Genomic DNA, 16,978 nt, shown 5'->3' with positions numbered 1-16,978 from the left:
CCAGATTTGAAACTTGTGGGTGCGTCGCTTTTTCCAACGGCGACCCGTTGCAGCTAGTGATCCTCTAAAGGCACAGACAAGCGTACGTGGCAAATGGGAGAAAATCCAGCAACAGGGCAACAGACAGAGGGGAAAAATCCAAAGAGTGAAAAAAGTAAAAGAAAGGCAACAACCCAAGGGTTTGAATTTTCAAAGATAGAAAAAATCAAAGATCGTGAGGATAGGAGTAGTGTATTATAGTATTATTATTCCTGGGTAACCCACCCAAGCAAATGAAGGAGGTCTGGTGCTGATGCTTTACTGTTATCTCCCAATAAAGAACGAAAAACCCAACAAGCAAAATTCTCACGCGCTTTCACACGACAAACCTTCCAAAAGGGAAAATTATTTGAAAAAAACAAACAAAAAAAAAAGGAGAGCAGCAGCTCAGTCACTCTGTAAACGTCGCCGTTTTCAGCTTCTCCGGTTACTTCTCAGCTATGACAGTCTCTAATCGGTTCTTCTCAGTTCAAACCTTTCTGGTACGATCCTCTCTCTCTTTCTCCCCCTGTGTGTGTACTTTTGGTTAGCTTTATGTATGTTATATTTTGGTGGCAAATATCATTTGCTGTTCTTGCTTGTTGTTGGTTTCTTTATAGATTGAATTTTGTATCTTGGAAGGTTCATGGAGTGAGAATTAATGTTTTTTTTTTGTTTTTTCTTTTAATTTTTTGGTGGGTTTGATCGTTTTTAAACGTTAGTCAACGCTTGCGCTTTTTGCGGCTCAAGAGATGTCGAATTTTTTTTTTTGTTGATTGAGCAAATGAATGTTTATGTGTAAGGTGCAAGGGTCATGCTTCGATCTTAGGGTGTCGCTACTGGTTTTAATTGTAATGGATTATTTGATTTGAAAATTTATCTGGATATTAATATTATTTCTCGAGTTGGGTTGAAGAAGAAATCAAGTGAAAAGAAATGATAGTAATAAGAAATTTTCTGCAGCTACTCTATTATTCTTTATTTTTCTTTTGGGGGGGGGGGGGGGGGGTGTTGAGGTAGTTGAAGGATGGTGTTCATTATGGTGAAAAGTTTAGTTTTTGAAACAATATTAATTTCCTTTTCTTCTAAGAGTGAAGCTGCTATCTTTGTTTGTTGGTTAAGATTTGTGAAGAACTTGAATTGGATTTTCCTCCCTCCTTTTTTTGAGCTGAAATTTCTAGAGAGCATTGGAGATGTATAGGTTAAGCCTGAATTCCAGCCTTAAATTTCTTATATATCCTATGAATGCCAAAGTTCATTGCTTGGTTGAGGGGACTGGGGAGTGTTTAATTCTTTTAGAAATAAAAGAAGAAGGGAGATGCAATGATTTAAGGCGGATCCCCCTGGGATCTAATTGTGCTGGTGTGCAGTTTGAGGGTTACCATACGAGACTAAAGGATTTGGGATATGAGAAATAATGAATCTAAAGATTCTTGATTATTTCAGTTTTATTCTGCTGCTAGTTGATTTCTTGTTTTCTGTCTGTTAAATTTAGTGCTGGAAAGGTAACCTGTAAATTATTCTCATGTTACTTGTCATTGTCCTTTTATGTCTCAGAAACTATATTTTGGTTATAAATATTTCTTTTGTCAATTATTAATTAAGTTTTAAAGCTTAATGGAGCCAAGTCCTTTCATTAGTTCACTTGGTGGAGATTTCGGCTTTCTAGGTTTTGTGGGTTCTTATTACAAAAATCAATTGGTTCAACATGTCTTTTGCCTTTTCAGTTTCATTTATGCTTATCAACTATTGTATATTCATGTCCTTAAGGGGAAGAAGATGTTGAACTTTTTATTCTGATTTAGTTGCATTTTCATTCTTAAAGGAACAGGAATTGTAAATTTATCCACATCTTGTGGTGCCAAATAATTTGAGTCAATCATCAGAACTTGACAAATACCAGGGACAAAAGTGCCCATTGTTTCAGCACAGTTAAGAAGTACATAAAGCTGGTAACCTTGTGTTAGGTTTCTATGCTTTCATCATTTCCAGTTGTGTTGGTCAACTTAGATGGATGTTCCCTCTGCGGAACTGCATTCTGAGCATCGAACTGACACTTGTCCATTGTTAATGGAGCGATCTGAGAACTTTAGTGAACATATTATTGACATACCAAGGAGTGGTGAAACTTCCTCATCAAACTTGTCTCATGATAGAACTTCGAACGGGTTGGATGTTTTGCAGCATGAAGACAGACCTTCTGGTAGTGCAAGAGTGCTAGGTTCTCAGCCTTCATCATTTTCTTCCAATGGTACAAACTCAAGAACCTCCTCTGCTGTAAGGAGAGGGGATGCTCGTCGTCGAAGGAGTCCGTTGAATTCTGGTTTGTGGATTTCTATTGAACTAGTTCTTACAGTGAGCCAAATTGTAGCATCTATTGTTGTCTTGACTTTGTCAAGGAATGAGCATCCCCATGCACCGCTGTTTGCTTGGATTGTGGGTTATGCATCAGGATGCATAGCAACCCTCCCTCTTCTTTATTGGCGTTATCGTCATCGTAACCAGGCTTCTGAGCAAGACCCAGTTCAACATCATCACACTTCACACATTAATGTCCCTGCTGGACCCTTTTCTCTCTCTGTAACAAGGACTTCTGATGGGGGTGATCATCGTCCTGCTACTATGTCTCCTAGAGGTGGTCAAAATGCAGGAGTAACAAGTGCAAGGTATGATTTTCTTATTATTATTTGAAATGAGAAAAAAAGATAAGCCGAGAGTAAGATACATTTTCAAGTTTTGTGTTTCTGGTGCACTGATTGCTTCCAAGAGTTGCTATGCAGATATGGTATATTTGACCATTTGACCTCCCATTGTGTTAAAGTTGTTTTTACTTTTTTTTTTTGGGTCAAATGCTGCTGAAATTTGACAAAGAGTCATACTTAGTTGATGGTTATAATGGCCTGTAGCCTTTAGTTGACAATCAGCTGATTTTTATCTTGCAGAATTAAAGCACTAGTGGAATACTTCAAAATGGCTTTAGATTGCTTCTTTGCTGTTTGGTTTGTGGTTGGCAATGTTTGGATATTTGGTGGGCATTCATCTGCCAGTGAGGCTCCTAACATGTACAGGTACTGGCCACTGCCTAGTGGCATGGGCTACATTTACTGCTTTTAGTTTACACCTTTTCTAAGAGTTCATCCTCTTTTTTATCTTCTTTCTTTGCAGGCTATGTATAGTTTTTCTTACATTTAGCTGTATTGGGTATGCTATGCCCTTCATTCTATGTGCTACAATCTGTTGTTGCCTGCCTTGTATTATTTCCGTCCTTGGATTTAGAGAGGATCTATCACAGGCCAGAGGGGCCACGCCCGAATCAATAGATGCTTTACCAACTTACAAGTTCAAGGTGAAGAAAAGTAGAAACGGTGATGATAGGGAAATCATCTCAGGTGCTGGTGAGGGTGGGGTTGTGGCTGCAGGAACAGAAAAGGAACGTGCCATCTCTGGAGAAGATGCAGTGAGTGTTTCTTGATTTCTTAATGGATTCATATTCAGATCCTTTACACTGATCCTCCATGATGTGTTGATTATTGTTTTGATAATATAACGGCATGTCTCATAGTCTAGTTAATAAGAAGTACAAATCTCTTTGCATATTTTGAGTTGATATTCATAATTCCAGGTGTCATAAGCAATGTCTTTACTTGTGCAATTATAGTTAACGTGCTCATTATATGTTTCTTATGTTATTGTTTTGTTCCTTTGATAATCAGCTATTTAAACCCATTATATCATTTGGGTTTAGAACCTGCTTGACTTTGTCTTTTGCTATTATCTTTAACTACCTGAGCTGGATGACCAATAGGCCTATGCTCACTCCGTGATTACTGTAATGGCTCAATTAAAGATGTGATGGTATTCCACACTACTAAAATTTACTCGGGAATGATTAAGGAGGCCTTATAAGTTGCTGTTTTTGATTTTCTTAATGTTTTGTTCTTCCTGTACATACTGAGACAATGGCACTGTTTGGATCTTGTATAGGTCTGCTGCATTTGTTTGGCAAAATATGCAAATAATGATGAGCTGAGGGAGTTGCCATGTTCTCATTTTATGCACAAGGAATGTGTGGACAAGTGGCTTAAGATCAATGCTTCCTGTCCTCTTTGCAAGAGTGAGGTTGGTGAGAACATTTTGGATGCCATCTCTGGGACAAGTGCCAGCATCTTGAGTTCACTCTCTGGAACGCACGATAACCAGCGACGAGGTGAGAGAAGGGTGGGCAACAGTTATACCAGCTCTGTGTTTTAATGTAATAAAAAGATATATATAAATATATTGATCCTTTGGAATTATATTTGTATGACCAGCTGCATACAGTTTGATGATCTTTCTTCTTATGTGTTGGGTGGTCGTCCCTTCCATTCTTTATGGTTGTCTTACGGGGTGAGATGTAGCTTGTTAGACACACACGGCAATTCTCCAATTACCAAACATGATGTAGCCAGATTGTGCAATGGCACCATCAATCAAAAGAGCCATGTAAAATTTATTACTATGTTGCCAATCAGAATGGAAATGATTTGCTATGTAATTGCACATACACTTATATAAATAATAGAGATTTTGCAAAATTTGCAAAGAATTTTAGGTTTTTGCCTGCAAAGACATTTGTCCTTGGGACTTCAAAGCAATGAATGAAGAAAAACTTTTCGACTTTTCCTCAAGCTTTCCCTTCCTTTTAAAATGGGTCTGTGTTTCCTTGTGATCGACATCAATTGCATCACTCCTTATTTGATAGAATATCCGTATTATATAAATATCTAATTAAATTTTAAAATTAAAATTGTTGTACGAACTTCTCTTTGAATATCTTAAAAATTATATGTTAAACACTTGTACTAATTAAATACTGGATTAAAATAAATTTAAAATTAATTTTTTATATATTATTAAAAAGTTAAAATTAATTTATAAAAAAATAAATTAAAATTTAAAATTATAGTGATAACAATTAATGAATATTGATAAATATCACATTAATTATAAGCAATTTATGAACAAAAATGATATATAACTAAAATTTCATATTAAAATCATAGTTGGGTAGTGAGTTTCCTAAAATTATTTCTTGACCTAACTCAAACCCACGGTGGTTAGTAATTACACTATACAAACTTTATTCGAATATAATTATAAGATGCTCTAAACTTCCTTAATCGAATAATATAAAGTATGTACCTATTAATATCTCTATATAAATGAGTGGTTGGTTTGTATTGAGTATTTTTACGCAAAAGAATGGAATTAATCTATTTAAGTCTTCGTTATAAAAATCACTTATAATTAGAAAAAAAGAAAAAAAAAGGAATATGACAATTTATTTAACATAAAAAGAAGAAGAAAAAAAAAAACCCTCTTTAGAAGGGTGCTTTTTCTATTTCTTGTTGAATTTCCTTATATGTAAAAGAAATTTTGGTACAAAAATCAGGTAAATAAGTTGTTTAGGCATGATGGATTGTGCTCTTCAAGATTCAGGGCAATTTTCAAGATAAGCACCGAATATGGATAAAGTCGAGACAGATGAATAAATGATTTATAGTTGAATTTCTATATAAAATTAAATAAATTATCAACTACTTGTCAGCATATAAAAAATTAATATAAAGACCACGAACTCAACCACTTGGTCCTATATTAGTGTACACAAATCCAAATAAAAGTAAGTTACCCAATCGCCTGTCTTACCCTTCTGTGACGGCGGATTTGAATTTGACAAATCTCTTAATCTGACCCATTCAAGGAGCGGGTCAGGTCAATGCTTTGGTTGGATCCGATTTGCAGAATCGATACAGGTGGGCTGAAAATGGAGATGGGCCCGAATCAGAAGATAGAAAGGCGCACGTGTCAATCTAATAATCCGTCTCTAGAAAAGACCGTTTTCACGCTTCGACACGGGATAAACACAAGACTCGTAAAAAAGTGGTACTAAGACTCAGAGGCGGTATTCGTTAAGCTTCTAGTATTTTGTTACTATATATTTTTATTTTAATTAGGGTTCACAATTTCTTTGTTACCAAACAACTCTTCAAAGCCTCCAAAAGGCTTCATCAAGCTACCCTCAAATCCTCTCTACGGCTGTCTGTTTTCCCCCTCTCAGCTCCGCTCTGCGTCGCGTCTCTCGATTCAGGTAAGCTTCCTAATTCGAAACCCTTGACCTCCTCTTGAATCAATCATTTTTCTGAAAATTTGACTACTTGTTTCGATTTAGGGTTTTAGATTTGGATCGGTTTCTTGACAATAGGTTTTTACTCTTTGTTTTTCCCGTTTGTGCTTTCGATGATTTCGAACGTTGCATGTTTTCTTTTTCATGTCAATTAATTATCTCAAGAATGTCTAGTTTTTATTTTATTGTTTCAATTAAATCTTATTTGCAATTTGAAAGAATTGAGTTGTTTTGTGCTTTAAAAGCATTGCAATTTGTTATAATTTTATTAGTATTGTTTACTACTTTCTGTTTGGTTTATTCGTCTTTCTGATTTTAAGGACTTGGACAATATAACTCATCGAATATTCTACTTGAATTGAGATTTTATATATTCAGCGGTCTTTTCTTTTTTGACTATTTTTAATAATTCAATATTTTGGAGAAGTTAAATGACTATTTCATATGTTCCTTACTTTTGGAGGTTGACTTGCATAGCCATTCTTTTGTTTCATTGATGAAGTCAACATGTGAGCATGATTTAATAGTATAATGGATTGATGATTTATTTGTTGGTTTACAATGCAGTGATATTTGTATATACGTTTTATGGTACTGATCTAGCATGTCCAACGATCTGGTATCTCAGCAATTAACGATACCTGGTAGCCAAATGGCTCAGCTGGAACCCATTTCCAGCAAATTGGAAGCACCGATGTCCATGGGGTTGATGGGATTTGGCACCAGTGGATCTCTACAGCAGCAGATACCTTCGAATATGCCTATAGGACAGATGGGATCTGTGTCAAATGATCTTAGATCACAGTTATCATCAATGTCAAAACAGCAACCTGGACAGGTTGAGTCCCAAGCTTATACTCAGCTGTCACAGCAGTATTTAATGTCTAATAAGCCAGTAGGAGAAATGATTCCCACCATGTTGGATACTCTGAGACCACATCAATTACCAACTTTGAGCAAGCGTAAGGCACCAATGGAACCAATTTCTACAGATTCTGTCCCACAGAGGTTACCAGTACCAAACAAACGAGTTGCACATATGGAACACAGGCCTTGGTTACAACCAATATCTGCATCTAGTAAAAGAACTGTACAGATGCAGTCTGTTTCCGTCATGCCAGGATCACAGCCTTCTCCAGCATCGATTAAGAGATCAGTTCCAAGTAAAACAGGGTCATCCACTTCAAGGAATCAGCCTGTACAGATGCGGTCGGCTCCAAAAGTTCAGACTGAGTCATTTGAATCTGTGAGGTCCAAGATGCGGGAATCATTAGCTGCTGCCCTAGCCTTGGTATCTCAACAGCAAGGTGAAAACTCAAAGGTGGAGAAGAATTCTAATGGTGAAGCTGTAAGTTCCCCTGGGAAGACACAGGAGAGTTCTAACCCTGTTGATTCTAATTCTGGTAATGCTGATGCTGTTGGCTCTATGTCTGCAGAACCTCGGGGGATATTGCTTTCCAATCAGGATGGTGCTGGTGGTGGGAATATTAGTGACACTACACAAACTTTGAAATGTGATGGGCAGCAATTTCAATCAAGTAATCTTTTACCCGATGAGGATGTTCCATTTAGTGATAATATTTTTGCAAGAGATGAACTTTTGCAGGGAAATGGTCTTTCTTGGGTATTAGAACCTGCAATAGATGTGGCAGAGAACAAGGAAATTGAAACTGTTGGGAAACAAAACCCTGTTAATGAAAAGATAGGAGAAAATGCTGTAGAAAAATCAGTACAGTCTCCACAAGTTTTGGCATATCAAATTGAAGCAGAACTGTTTAAATTATTTGGAGGTGTGAATAAAAAGTATAAGGAGAAGGGCAGGTCTTTATTGTTCAACTTAAAGGATCGTAATAACCCTGAACTCAGAGAAAGAGTTGTGTCAGGTGAAATTTCCCCAGAAAGACTATGTTCTATGAGTGCTGAGGAACTAGCTTCTAAAGAGCTTTCCCAGTGGCGACAAGCAAAGGCAGAAGAGCTTGCTCAAATGGTAGTTTTGCCTGATACAGAAGTTGACATTAGACGATTAGTGAGAAAAACACATAAGGGTGAGTTTCAAGTGGAGGTTGAACAAACTGATAGTGCTTCAGTGGAAGTTTCTGCTGCTACTTCAATTAGTCGGCGACCAAAAACTGAGGCAAAACAAGATCCTACAACTGGTAAAACTGTTGGAAAGAAAGATGGAGCAGGTACTGCAGGTGAAAAGAGTAATATAGAGGACCCAGATCTTACCATTACCATTCCTTCAAGCGAAGGGCCTGATCCAATGCAAGGGTTGATGGGAGAAGATGAATTGAAGGATGCAGATTTTCTTCCTCCAATTGTTTCCCTTGATGAGTTCATGCAATCTCTTGATTCAGAGCCACCGTTTGAGAATTTACCTAGTGATGCTCGGAAAGCAGCATCCATTTCTAATAAGGATGACTCAGAAGCTGGGTCTGATTCAAAGTCTTCTGGTCGAGCTTCACAAGATCCTGTTGATACCACGCCTGATAAACTTGAAACTATTGACGCAAGTAATGTGAAGTCTGATGCAGATGTCAAGCCAAATGACATTCCTGTGAAAACAGAAACTACAGTTTCTGTAGCCACTTTGAAGGGTGAACATGTCTGGGAAGGGTTGCTCCAGCTGAATATCACAGCCATGACCTCTGTCATTGGTACTTTTAAAAGGTATGTTTTACAAGATGGCATGCTATGCAAGGATATATTGTTTTTATCTTTTTTTTTTCTCTCTGAACATAATTTGTTGTTGATCCTTTTTTGGTCTGCATCTGTTGGTATCTGTCTCAGTTTGTCTGTTATTTATCATGATGCTCCTTTTTTCTTTTCTGTATATTGTCACATGTACGAGCACATGTTTTTTTATTTATGATCATGTGATTTATTGATGAGCGGAGGCAGACAATGCTTAAGTTTAAATTGTTATTAATTCTAAACTTTGATGATGGTGATTTTTTCCTCTAAGTCTTGTGGGCCCAGTGGGTGACTTTTGCATTTTGTGCTTGCTTTATAGATAGGATTTAATTTGGGAAAGTTGTGGAGTTGAAACATCATACAACTTTCTTGGTTTTTTAATGTTAAAACCATGACTAGGATGTGGATATGATAGATTTTAAAGCTTATTTCTACTTGCAAGTCAAGTATTTTGAGGACACCGTCAAGGTAAGTTCGTTATGAAGTGACGATGAACTCGTTTGAGTGCCATTATTTGTAGGCAGCACGTACAGGTACATGAATATTGGAGGTAGATAAATGGCATGACTTGAAGCATGGAGGAAAAAGATCTATAAGTTGTTTGGTTTAAGGAAAATCTGTAGAACGAACAGGGAAAGGCCTTTTGGATGCTATAAGAAACTATAATGTGCTTTATTGAAGAGGTAGATTCCTTATAGGTTTAAAGAAATAGGTGGAAGACAGAATATTTTGGTTGATGTGAATACCACTTTGCTGTGTTCAATTTTTCCTTTCTTTTTTTTTTTTAAATTTTCTGTTGGATGGTTTGTTTTTGATTGAGGTGCTGAGTATTGTGATTTTCATTGAATGTTTTGCAATGTTTGGGAACATGAATTTGAGACAGTAGCTTTGGAGTTTTGTGAAGATGAAATCATGAATGCACACTATATAGAAATTAGTTAAAATTCAGTGTGGCTATGTATTTGAATGAGTAGATGAACTCAAAATTCATAAATTTATCACTAAATATGGATTCAACAAATTCATGAATTTGAAAATAATCATGAAAGTTATGTTTACATGTGTGTCATCATATAATAATTTTAAATTTGAAATCAAATCAAAATTCTTTCTTTCAAATTAAAGTTCTCAAACCCAACTATAATGTTCTGTGAAAGGAAATAAATTTGTTTTAAGGTTCATGGTGTGTATTAATGATCCTAAATTTCATGGTGCAGTGGTGAAAAAACTTGTACAAAGGAGTGGCCTAGCTTGCTAGAAATCAAGGGCAGAGTCAGGCTTGATGCATTTGAGAAGTTCCTGCAAGAGCTACCCATGTCCCGAAGTCGTGCTGTAATGGTATCTCAAGTTCATTTACATTGTAGTAAATTCCTGTACTGCCATAAAAGAAAAATTGGGGGAAAAATAACAATTTTTTTATCCCAGTTTTTGTCTTCCATTTATCTCTTTTTGCTGAGTGTGGGGTCAATCTCATTTAATAAGTCAAGGGCAAACAAGAAGAGACAAAGGGATACAACTTGATTAAGATTCTTAGTTTGAGTTAACATGAAAGATTGATCACCTCATCTGCTGCGATTTCCCGCTGGCTGGACTAAGTGGGAATGAAAAGTTTGGAGGACGGTGATATCCATCTGATTGGCGTTACATGTACAAATTGTGCTGTTTCTATGTTTACTTGTAGGGTGCTGAATAACTGGAAAACAAACTCTGCCCAATGAAAAGAATGTCAAATGTTGCCAATATTTCCTGATTAATCACCCAGGGAAAGAACAAGGACGTCAAATGTTCTGTAAACTCGAAACATAATAATAATCTGTAAATATTTGAGGGCCCCTCAGCGAATAAGTCAATCTATTTGGACAACAGAAATTGTTTTTTTTTTTTTTAATTGTTAGGGTGGGGGTAAAGAAATTTATGGTTCAGTTCCATGTATATTTGTTAAAACTACCATTTTAGAGCGTAAGTTACACGTTAGACTGATGTAATTCTTATGTATTTTTTTGCAGGTGGTTCATTTTCTTTGCAAGGAGGGATCAGCCGAGAGTGAACGTGGGAGCCTGGTTGAGGTAAGAAACGCTGGGAAACTTTCTAGTTAGATTGACTTTTGTTTGGTTGTCGTCTGATAGTCAACTTACATGCGCTTGTGCAGGCGGCTGATTCGTATATTTTGGATGGGAGAGTGGGTTTTGCTGAGCCTGCCTCTGGAGTGGAACTTTATTTTTGTCCACCTCATGCCAGAACACATGAAATGCTCAGCAAGATCCTCCCGAAGGACCACCTTGAGGCTCTTAATGCTATTGACAATGGTCTAATTGGAGTTGTTGTATGGAGAAAAGCTCAATTAATATCACCCAACTCAACTTCACACCATAAACACACCTCAAAAAAGCAACACTTCACTTCTAGGAGACACCAAGATAAGGATGCTAACATGAATTCTAATTTTCCATCAAAGCCTACTTTTTCCCATAGTGGACCACCTGTCTATTCCAAACCCTCTCTTGATGACAACGAGGATGATGATGTTCCCCCTGGTTTTGGTCCTGCCACTTCTCGGGACGAAGATGACCTACCTGAGTTTAATTTCTCTGGTGGCTCAAACCCATCCGGGCCTCAATACCCCACTGGGTACCAATCCCAACGAGTGGGGATAGCCTCGGCTCATTTACATTCTCAAACGTCATCTCGTCCTGTTGATCAAATGAGGGAGCTCGTACAAAAGTATGGGCAACCAAATACCAATGCGTCCCTAGGAGTTTCAATGCAACCGTGGAATGATGATGATGATGACATACCCGAATGGCAGCCTCAAATATCCCAACAACAGCAGCCGCAGCCTCCAACCCAAGTTCATAGATTTCAACAGCCAATGCATGTGCCCCAGCAATTACCCCACCAGGCATTGTCGACCATGCATGTGCAAGGTCTACAGAACACTACTCAGTCGTGGCAGGAGGGAACTTGGTGGGTTCCGACGTCTGGTTCTCAAGGCCAACAATTTGTCAATGGAGCTCAATTTTACGGGGCAGCAGTAGGAACCGGGCAGCCTGCCTGGCGAAAGGATCCTCCACACAGTAGAGGCTTTTAGTTTCGTCTTTTGTACGTGCAATGTGATTGTTGCTGTTTTATTTAGCTGTCCTCTAGGTTTTTTGGTAATCTTGCATGTTTTCATTACAATAGCCTTTTTTAGTTTAATAATAGTAGTTTTTTAAAGCAAACTTAAGAATTTGTGTTCTTCTCAAGCAACGGCCAACGTGCGCTTTAACCGAACCACTTTTTAAAGCGGACATGGCTACCGCAATTCAACTAAGACTTTCATAACACTTCTTTGAAACTATTTAGCATGCTGATTCGGATTTTTGAACGTGGGTTCGTCTTAACCGGACCATCTGTAATATGTCGGTGGACTCGTGTTAAGCACTGAAAAGTAGACACCAAAAGGCACTTTGACATGCATTGCCATTGCTGCTATTCCATTCCATTTCGTTCTCTCCCAAGCAGGAAAAAAAAATGGATTTGAGTTCTCTTGCGTTCGCACATAAACATGCTTTTGTTTTTACTTTTGATCCTCGTAACAGAGGAGGGCAGCAGCACAGTCAAGACTGCCTTTACTCCTTTACATCAGAGGAACGTATGATTTCTTTAAACTATTTGCACATCGTTTCAGTGGCTTATCTGTTTACTTATACTACCACTTCAGTAGGATGAAGCTCTTCCAGTTATTCAATTTGTACCTTTTGATTTTTGTTGTTAGAGGAAGTTCAACTCTCATAAGTTATGAATTATGAAAATAGAAAGGAAAACAATTCATGTTCAAACATGGAATTGATCAGGCTTGTTGAATAAATCCATATATTATCACTTCGAAAAGTTACAATTACAGATGGACTGGAGAATGGATTATACATGTTGCAGATGGATATCTTGTATGGAAAATGAGAATTTCAACGCCTAACTTGTATAGAATCTAAGCAATTAAACAAAGCAAACGATGGGAAAGAAAAGAATAAAAATAATAATAATAATAATAAAAACAAAATGAATATTAGGTGACGGGGGTGGGATATTTTTTGGCCAAAAGGAGTTAAAGATACTGATTGAGGCAAGTTCAATGTACCCAACACGATGATCGGGCGGTAAACTATGATACACAGGCAAGGTAACTCTCCCTGTTGAAGATGCCAGTCAATTACTCTAACAGAGACAGCTTCGGTGTTTAAGTCCTGCCTGGAAATAATGGTTTTGGTACATATGGAATACTTCCTACTTCAACCCCCTAGAGCACGTTTGAGTCCGGCTCGTTGCTCTGGAGTCAACCTTGTAGGGAACTTCACCTCAAATTTGATTCTAAGATCACCTCTATTACCAGGCTCCTTTGCTATAGGCATTCCTTCTCTGGCAACAACAAGTTCATAACCAGGGCTGATAATATCGGTCACAGGCAATGACAAACTACGCCCATCCAGAGTAACAAGATTTACCGTTGTGCCCCCAAGTGCCTCTGCTAGTGACACCCTTTGGTTGACAACAAGGTCGTTGCCATCTCTTTTGTAAAAATCATGGGGTTTCTCATCAATGACAAATACAAGGTCTGCTGGAAGCTGATTTGGTTGCTCATTCCCTTTATCTGGGAAAGTAATCTTCGTTCCTTTCTTCCACCCTGGCTTCACATCAATGGTTAATATTTCTGTTTCCTGTACTTGCCGCCTATAAGTTTACAAATTATTATTCAATCAGCGAGATTAAAGATAGAAACTCTAGCTTGCTGTAGATATAAAGCAACCAATAATGATGCCACTATCACAACAATAAATAGATTTCAGCATGAAAAAGAAATACATGCAAGGAAAACAAAAAAACACAAACCATGAAAGAAACAATAAATTTGTCTACCAACATACAGTTTGAAACTTTTTTCTTTCTTTTTCCCTCTTTAGTTCCATAAATAGGTTAAATGCATGCTTTCTGTCAACCTGCAGAAGAAAAGGTACATAGAAAGCGTCCATCTTTGATGAAAGTTTCAACTATAGAATTTCATCAGTTCCATCCTTGGAGCACAAAACTATATTTTCTGGGAAATTCAATCAAGAAAATCCAATAATGGGTCATGCATAATATTGTTCGAAACTTGGAAACTTGAGAACCATTGATGATGACATAGGGTGTTTCTAGATTAAAATGTTGGCATATATGCAAAATCAAATTCAGAAAGCAAAAGCTTATGGTAGGAGATTTAATAAGAAAAAGGAATAGAGCAGGACAAGCATGGTTCTGAGATGAATGTTCATACCCAGCCGAATTGACAACAGTTCTAGAGATCTTCATCTTCCTCGTTGATCCAGTGTAAAGCTCCTCAAGGCTGCAAGGCAATTTGCTCTCAACTGGGGGAGGTTTCCTGGGTACAGTCCCCTCACTGTAAGTTCGAAAAATGTTGTCAGTCGAACCAAATCCTCCATACATCCCTCCATCAGAATGGAATCTTGAAGACCTACCAGGTCCTGATGACCCAAATCCAAAAGGACTACTCCCAAAGAACTCTGCAAAGATGTCCTCCGCATTCCTAGGATTAAACCCATTTGGACCACCAGTTCCAAATGATGGTCCGCTGCTGCCTGGTGGTGGCATGTCTTTCAAGCCTTCTTCACCATACTGATCATAAACTGCTCTTTTTTGAGGGTCACTCAGGACCTGAATCACAAAATTAGCTTAATTCTCCATGTGACATCTTACTTTTTCCATTTTTATAAAGAAAAGGTTCCAATATGACAACATGGACACCATGATCATGAGTAGTAATTTAGAGCAACAGATTGTAGCACAAGTGACTCCTTTAATTCTGTCAGGACGCAAGGAAGTTATAATTAAATTCTTGGATGTTGAATATTTAATAACTAGGGATCTCAGGAGATGATTAAAACCAACTCTTACCTCTCTCAATGCTGCCTATAATGATGCAGGAGAAGTTGGAATTTGAACCTATTGTGTGCCATTTAGGCACATGTTTGGTGTAATTAGTCTTCAAAATAAACAAGAAATTCAGGTTGCAGTAAGCACAACCTATTCTAGGGTGAACCACCCTTTGTCTTGGAGGTAACCAGCCCCTATGGTATGCACCAGGTTCAGGTTTGAAGCCAGACACCCTAACACCTCTCTATTAATTTCCGATGATTAAAATAAAATAAATTTAGGAACTCAAATTTGACTATTAACTAATCCAGTTAATAAGATAGTAAGAAATCAACAATAGTTTAGAAGCTAAAACAGTTTTAGAAAGAAATGTTAAAGCACATAATCACGTAAGTAAATCCCTCCTAATTAATCTAGAATAGGACAATCAGATTAGTTATAATTTGGTTCAATTGTTTTAACAATTTAAGCCATGAGAAAAAAAAGGAAGGAAAAAAGCTGCAAAAGCTTAGAACGAAGTAGCTGAAAATCCAAGTCAGGATAGGATTACAATTAAACTTATCATAGCTTCAGAAATCTTTGAACTACTGAACATTCACAGATACAAAGCCTTTAACAGCTGCATTAATCTGGCAACAGCAACCTAGAATATTATTGTAGTTGGAGAGACTAGATTAAGGCAAAAGACAAGTCATAAGCAGCACAGAAGAAAGAGAATAAGACACCTTGTTTGAGACCCATATCTAGAGGTAAGAAAATCTTTACAAAACCAATATTAAATTCTAAACAAAATTATAAAGTTGCAATAGTTGACCCCAGGTTACGGGGAGTAGTTTAAGATAACTCAAGTCTAAACCTAATTCTGTCCCATTTCAAGAATCTGCACTAATTAGCATTACAATATCTCTTTTGGCCTGAAAACAACATGTTAAAACTGCAATCTGGAAAGAGCTTAGAAAGCAGCTATGTCTTCCTGTTACATCATATAGTTTCTGCAAATGCATTTAATTTCTTATTCTATGCCCCTTTCTATTCTTATTCATTACTTTCTTATTCTAAGCTCTAATTCCCTTTGGTGACCAAGAACGCACTTTTACATGCCTAATACTATTTAATAGCTAGCTATCAGATTCGAAGATTGAAGCCGGTTTGGACAAACTTTATCTCACTTTTTCCTTGTGTAAGCACTACCTATCATTTGCAGCAAATACATCATGCCTTCCTCCATTAACATTCATTCATTTTAACACCTCTTCTTAACTAAAATAGAATCAGCATCATCGTAGTTTCTTTCTAGGCAAATACCATAATCAAATATATATAGAGACAAAAAGTAAAATAAATGGATTCCATTCTTTTTCTTAAGTTGAAAATTAAAAGAGAGAAGCAAAACAAGGAAAGACTTGCCTCATAGGCCTCAGAGATCTGCTTGAATTTGGCTTCAGCTTCCTTCTTGTTGTTTGGGTTCTTGTCGGGATGCCATTTCATTGCCAATCTCCTGTATGATTTTTTGAGATCATCATCTGTTGCATTCTTGTTCACCTTCAATATATTATAATAATCCACCCCCATTTCTTCTTTATTCTCTTTACAATTAGATCCAAATCCTATAAATCATAAAAAATTTCAACAGATAGACAAAAGCCCAGCCAAAAAATAAAAAGAAAAACACCAACTTTTCTTTAAATTTCTCTCTTTTATTTCATCACATCAAAATTCTGCAAAACAAGATCTATACATGTAACTGCGCCAACATCGGAACAGGGAAAATGGAGGCTTTGTTTGCAGACAAAATTAACATTGTCTAATGACGTTGACGAGACAAGCTAAAGACAGATTCAAAATTTCCTGTTGTTGAATGAACAAAAGAAAAAGACAAGAAAGAAAAAAAAGGTAAAAAAGATTTTTGTATCTCTCTCTTGTCTGTTCTCTCTGTGCCTTGCGAATGTGCCTGAATTTCTTTGGTTAAGACCGTGTGTTTTTTGGGAGACTTCAGTTTATATAACCGAAACCAACGGAAACTAAACTAATGTCTGACATGTCAGTCAGATTGCCGTTTGGTCTTACAATTAAAAGTACGCATTTTATCTTCAGAATTGGTCCTCGGCTTTTTTCCTTTGGCCTTTTTGGGTTTTTTGTTCTTTTCTATTCCTGGGAGATCATGGTCCGCAGTTTGCAATGGAAGTGCCGCGT

The 16,978-nt window shown here is 37.2% G+C and overlaps 3 protein-coding genes across 4 annotated transcripts; 2 read left to right on the top strand and 1 right to left on the bottom strand.

The window, feature by feature from the left end:
* Positions 1-4,603, top strand: LOC18588936 (C3H4 type zinc finger protein). Its single transcript, XM_018128189.2, has 6 exons — positions 1-521; positions 1,844-2,684; positions 2,961-3,086; positions 3,184-3,475; positions 4,003-4,225; positions 4,329-4,603. The coding sequence occupies exons 2-6, from the start codon at positions 2,029-2,031 to the stop codon at positions 4,406-4,408; spliced, it is 1,377 nt and encodes a 458-aa protein (XP_017983678.2). The 5' UTR covers positions 1-521; positions 1,844-2,028; the 3' UTR covers positions 4,409-4,603.
* A 1,348-nt stretch (positions 4,604-5,951) lies between these two features.
* On the top strand, positions 5,952-12,096 carry LOC18588935 (uncharacterized). 2 transcript variants are annotated; one of them, XM_088810033.1, is made up of 5 exons: positions 5,952-6,148; positions 6,813-8,854; positions 10,096-10,216; positions 10,885-10,944; positions 11,028-12,096. In XM_088810033.1, exons 2-5 carry the CDS (start codon positions 6,837-6,839, stop codon positions 11,964-11,966), a joined length of 3,138 nt encoding a protein of 1,045 aa, XP_088666159.1. In that variant the 5' UTR covers positions 5,952-6,148; positions 6,813-6,836; the 3' UTR covers positions 11,967-12,096. The 2 variants fall into 2 exon arrangements, with proteins under 2 accessions (XP_088666159.1, XP_007013744.3); XM_007013682.3 differs by having other exon boundaries at positions 6,752-8,854.
* A 611-nt stretch (positions 12,097-12,707) lies between these two features.
* Positions 12,708-16,960, bottom strand: LOC18588934 (DNAJ heat shock family protein). The gene is made up of 3 exons (XM_007013681.3): positions 16,193-16,960; positions 14,169-14,566; positions 12,708-13,585 (listed from the first exon to the last, which is right to left on the bottom strand). The coding sequence occupies exons 1-3, from the start codon at positions 16,355-16,357 to the stop codon at positions 13,147-13,149; spliced, it is 1,002 nt and encodes a 333-aa protein (XP_007013743.3). The 5' UTR covers positions 16,358-16,960; the 3' UTR covers positions 12,708-13,146.
* Positions 16,961-16,978: the final 18 nt, after the last annotated feature.

The sequence above is a fragment of the Theobroma cacao genome, chromosome 9 (genome assembly GCF_053813885.1).
Source record: "Theobroma cacao isolate CCN51 chromosome 9, ASM5381388v1, whole genome shotgun sequence".
NCBI lineage: Eukaryota > Viridiplantae > Streptophyta > Magnoliopsida > Malvales > Malvaceae > Theobroma > Theobroma cacao.
The sequence above is the reverse complement of the archived record's forward strand: the minus strand, read 5'-3'. Positions and strand labels throughout refer to the sequence as shown.

Coding starts and splice junctions, on each gene's coding strand:
- LOC18588935 (XM_007013682.3), top strand. CDS start 6,789: ATGTCCAACGATCTGGTATCTCAGCAATTAACGATACCTGGTAGCCAA. Junction 8,855..10,095: donor GTCATTGGTACTTTTAAAAG/GTATGTTTTACA, acceptor TTCATGGTGCAG/TGGTGAAAAAACTTGTACAA. Junction 10,217..10,884: donor CCCGAAGTCGTGCTGTAATG/GTATCTCAAGTT, acceptor ATTTTTTTGCAG/GTGGTTCATTTTCTTTGCAA.
- LOC18588934 (XM_007013681.3), bottom strand. CDS start 16,357: ATGGGGGTGGATTATTATAATATATTGAAGGTGAACAAGAATGCAACA. Junction 14,567..16,192: donor AGATCTCTGAGGCCTATGAG/GCAAGTCTTTCC, acceptor TTTGTGATTCAG/GTCCTGAGTGACCCTCAAAA. Junction 13,586..14,168: donor ACTGTTGTCAATTCGGCTGG/GTATGAACATTC, acceptor GTAAACTTATAG/GCGGCAAGTACAGGAAACAG.
- LOC18588936 (XM_018128189.2), top strand. CDS start 2,029: ATGGATGTTCCCTCTGCGGAACTGCATTCTGAGCATCGAACTGACACT. Junction 3,087..3,183: donor GAGGCTCCTAACATGTACAG/GTACTGGCCACT, acceptor CTTTCTTTGCAG/GCTATGTATAGTTTTTCTTA. Junction 3,476..4,002: donor CCATCTCTGGAGAAGATGCA/GTGAGTGTTTCT, acceptor GATCTTGTATAG/GTCTGCTGCATTTGTTTGGC.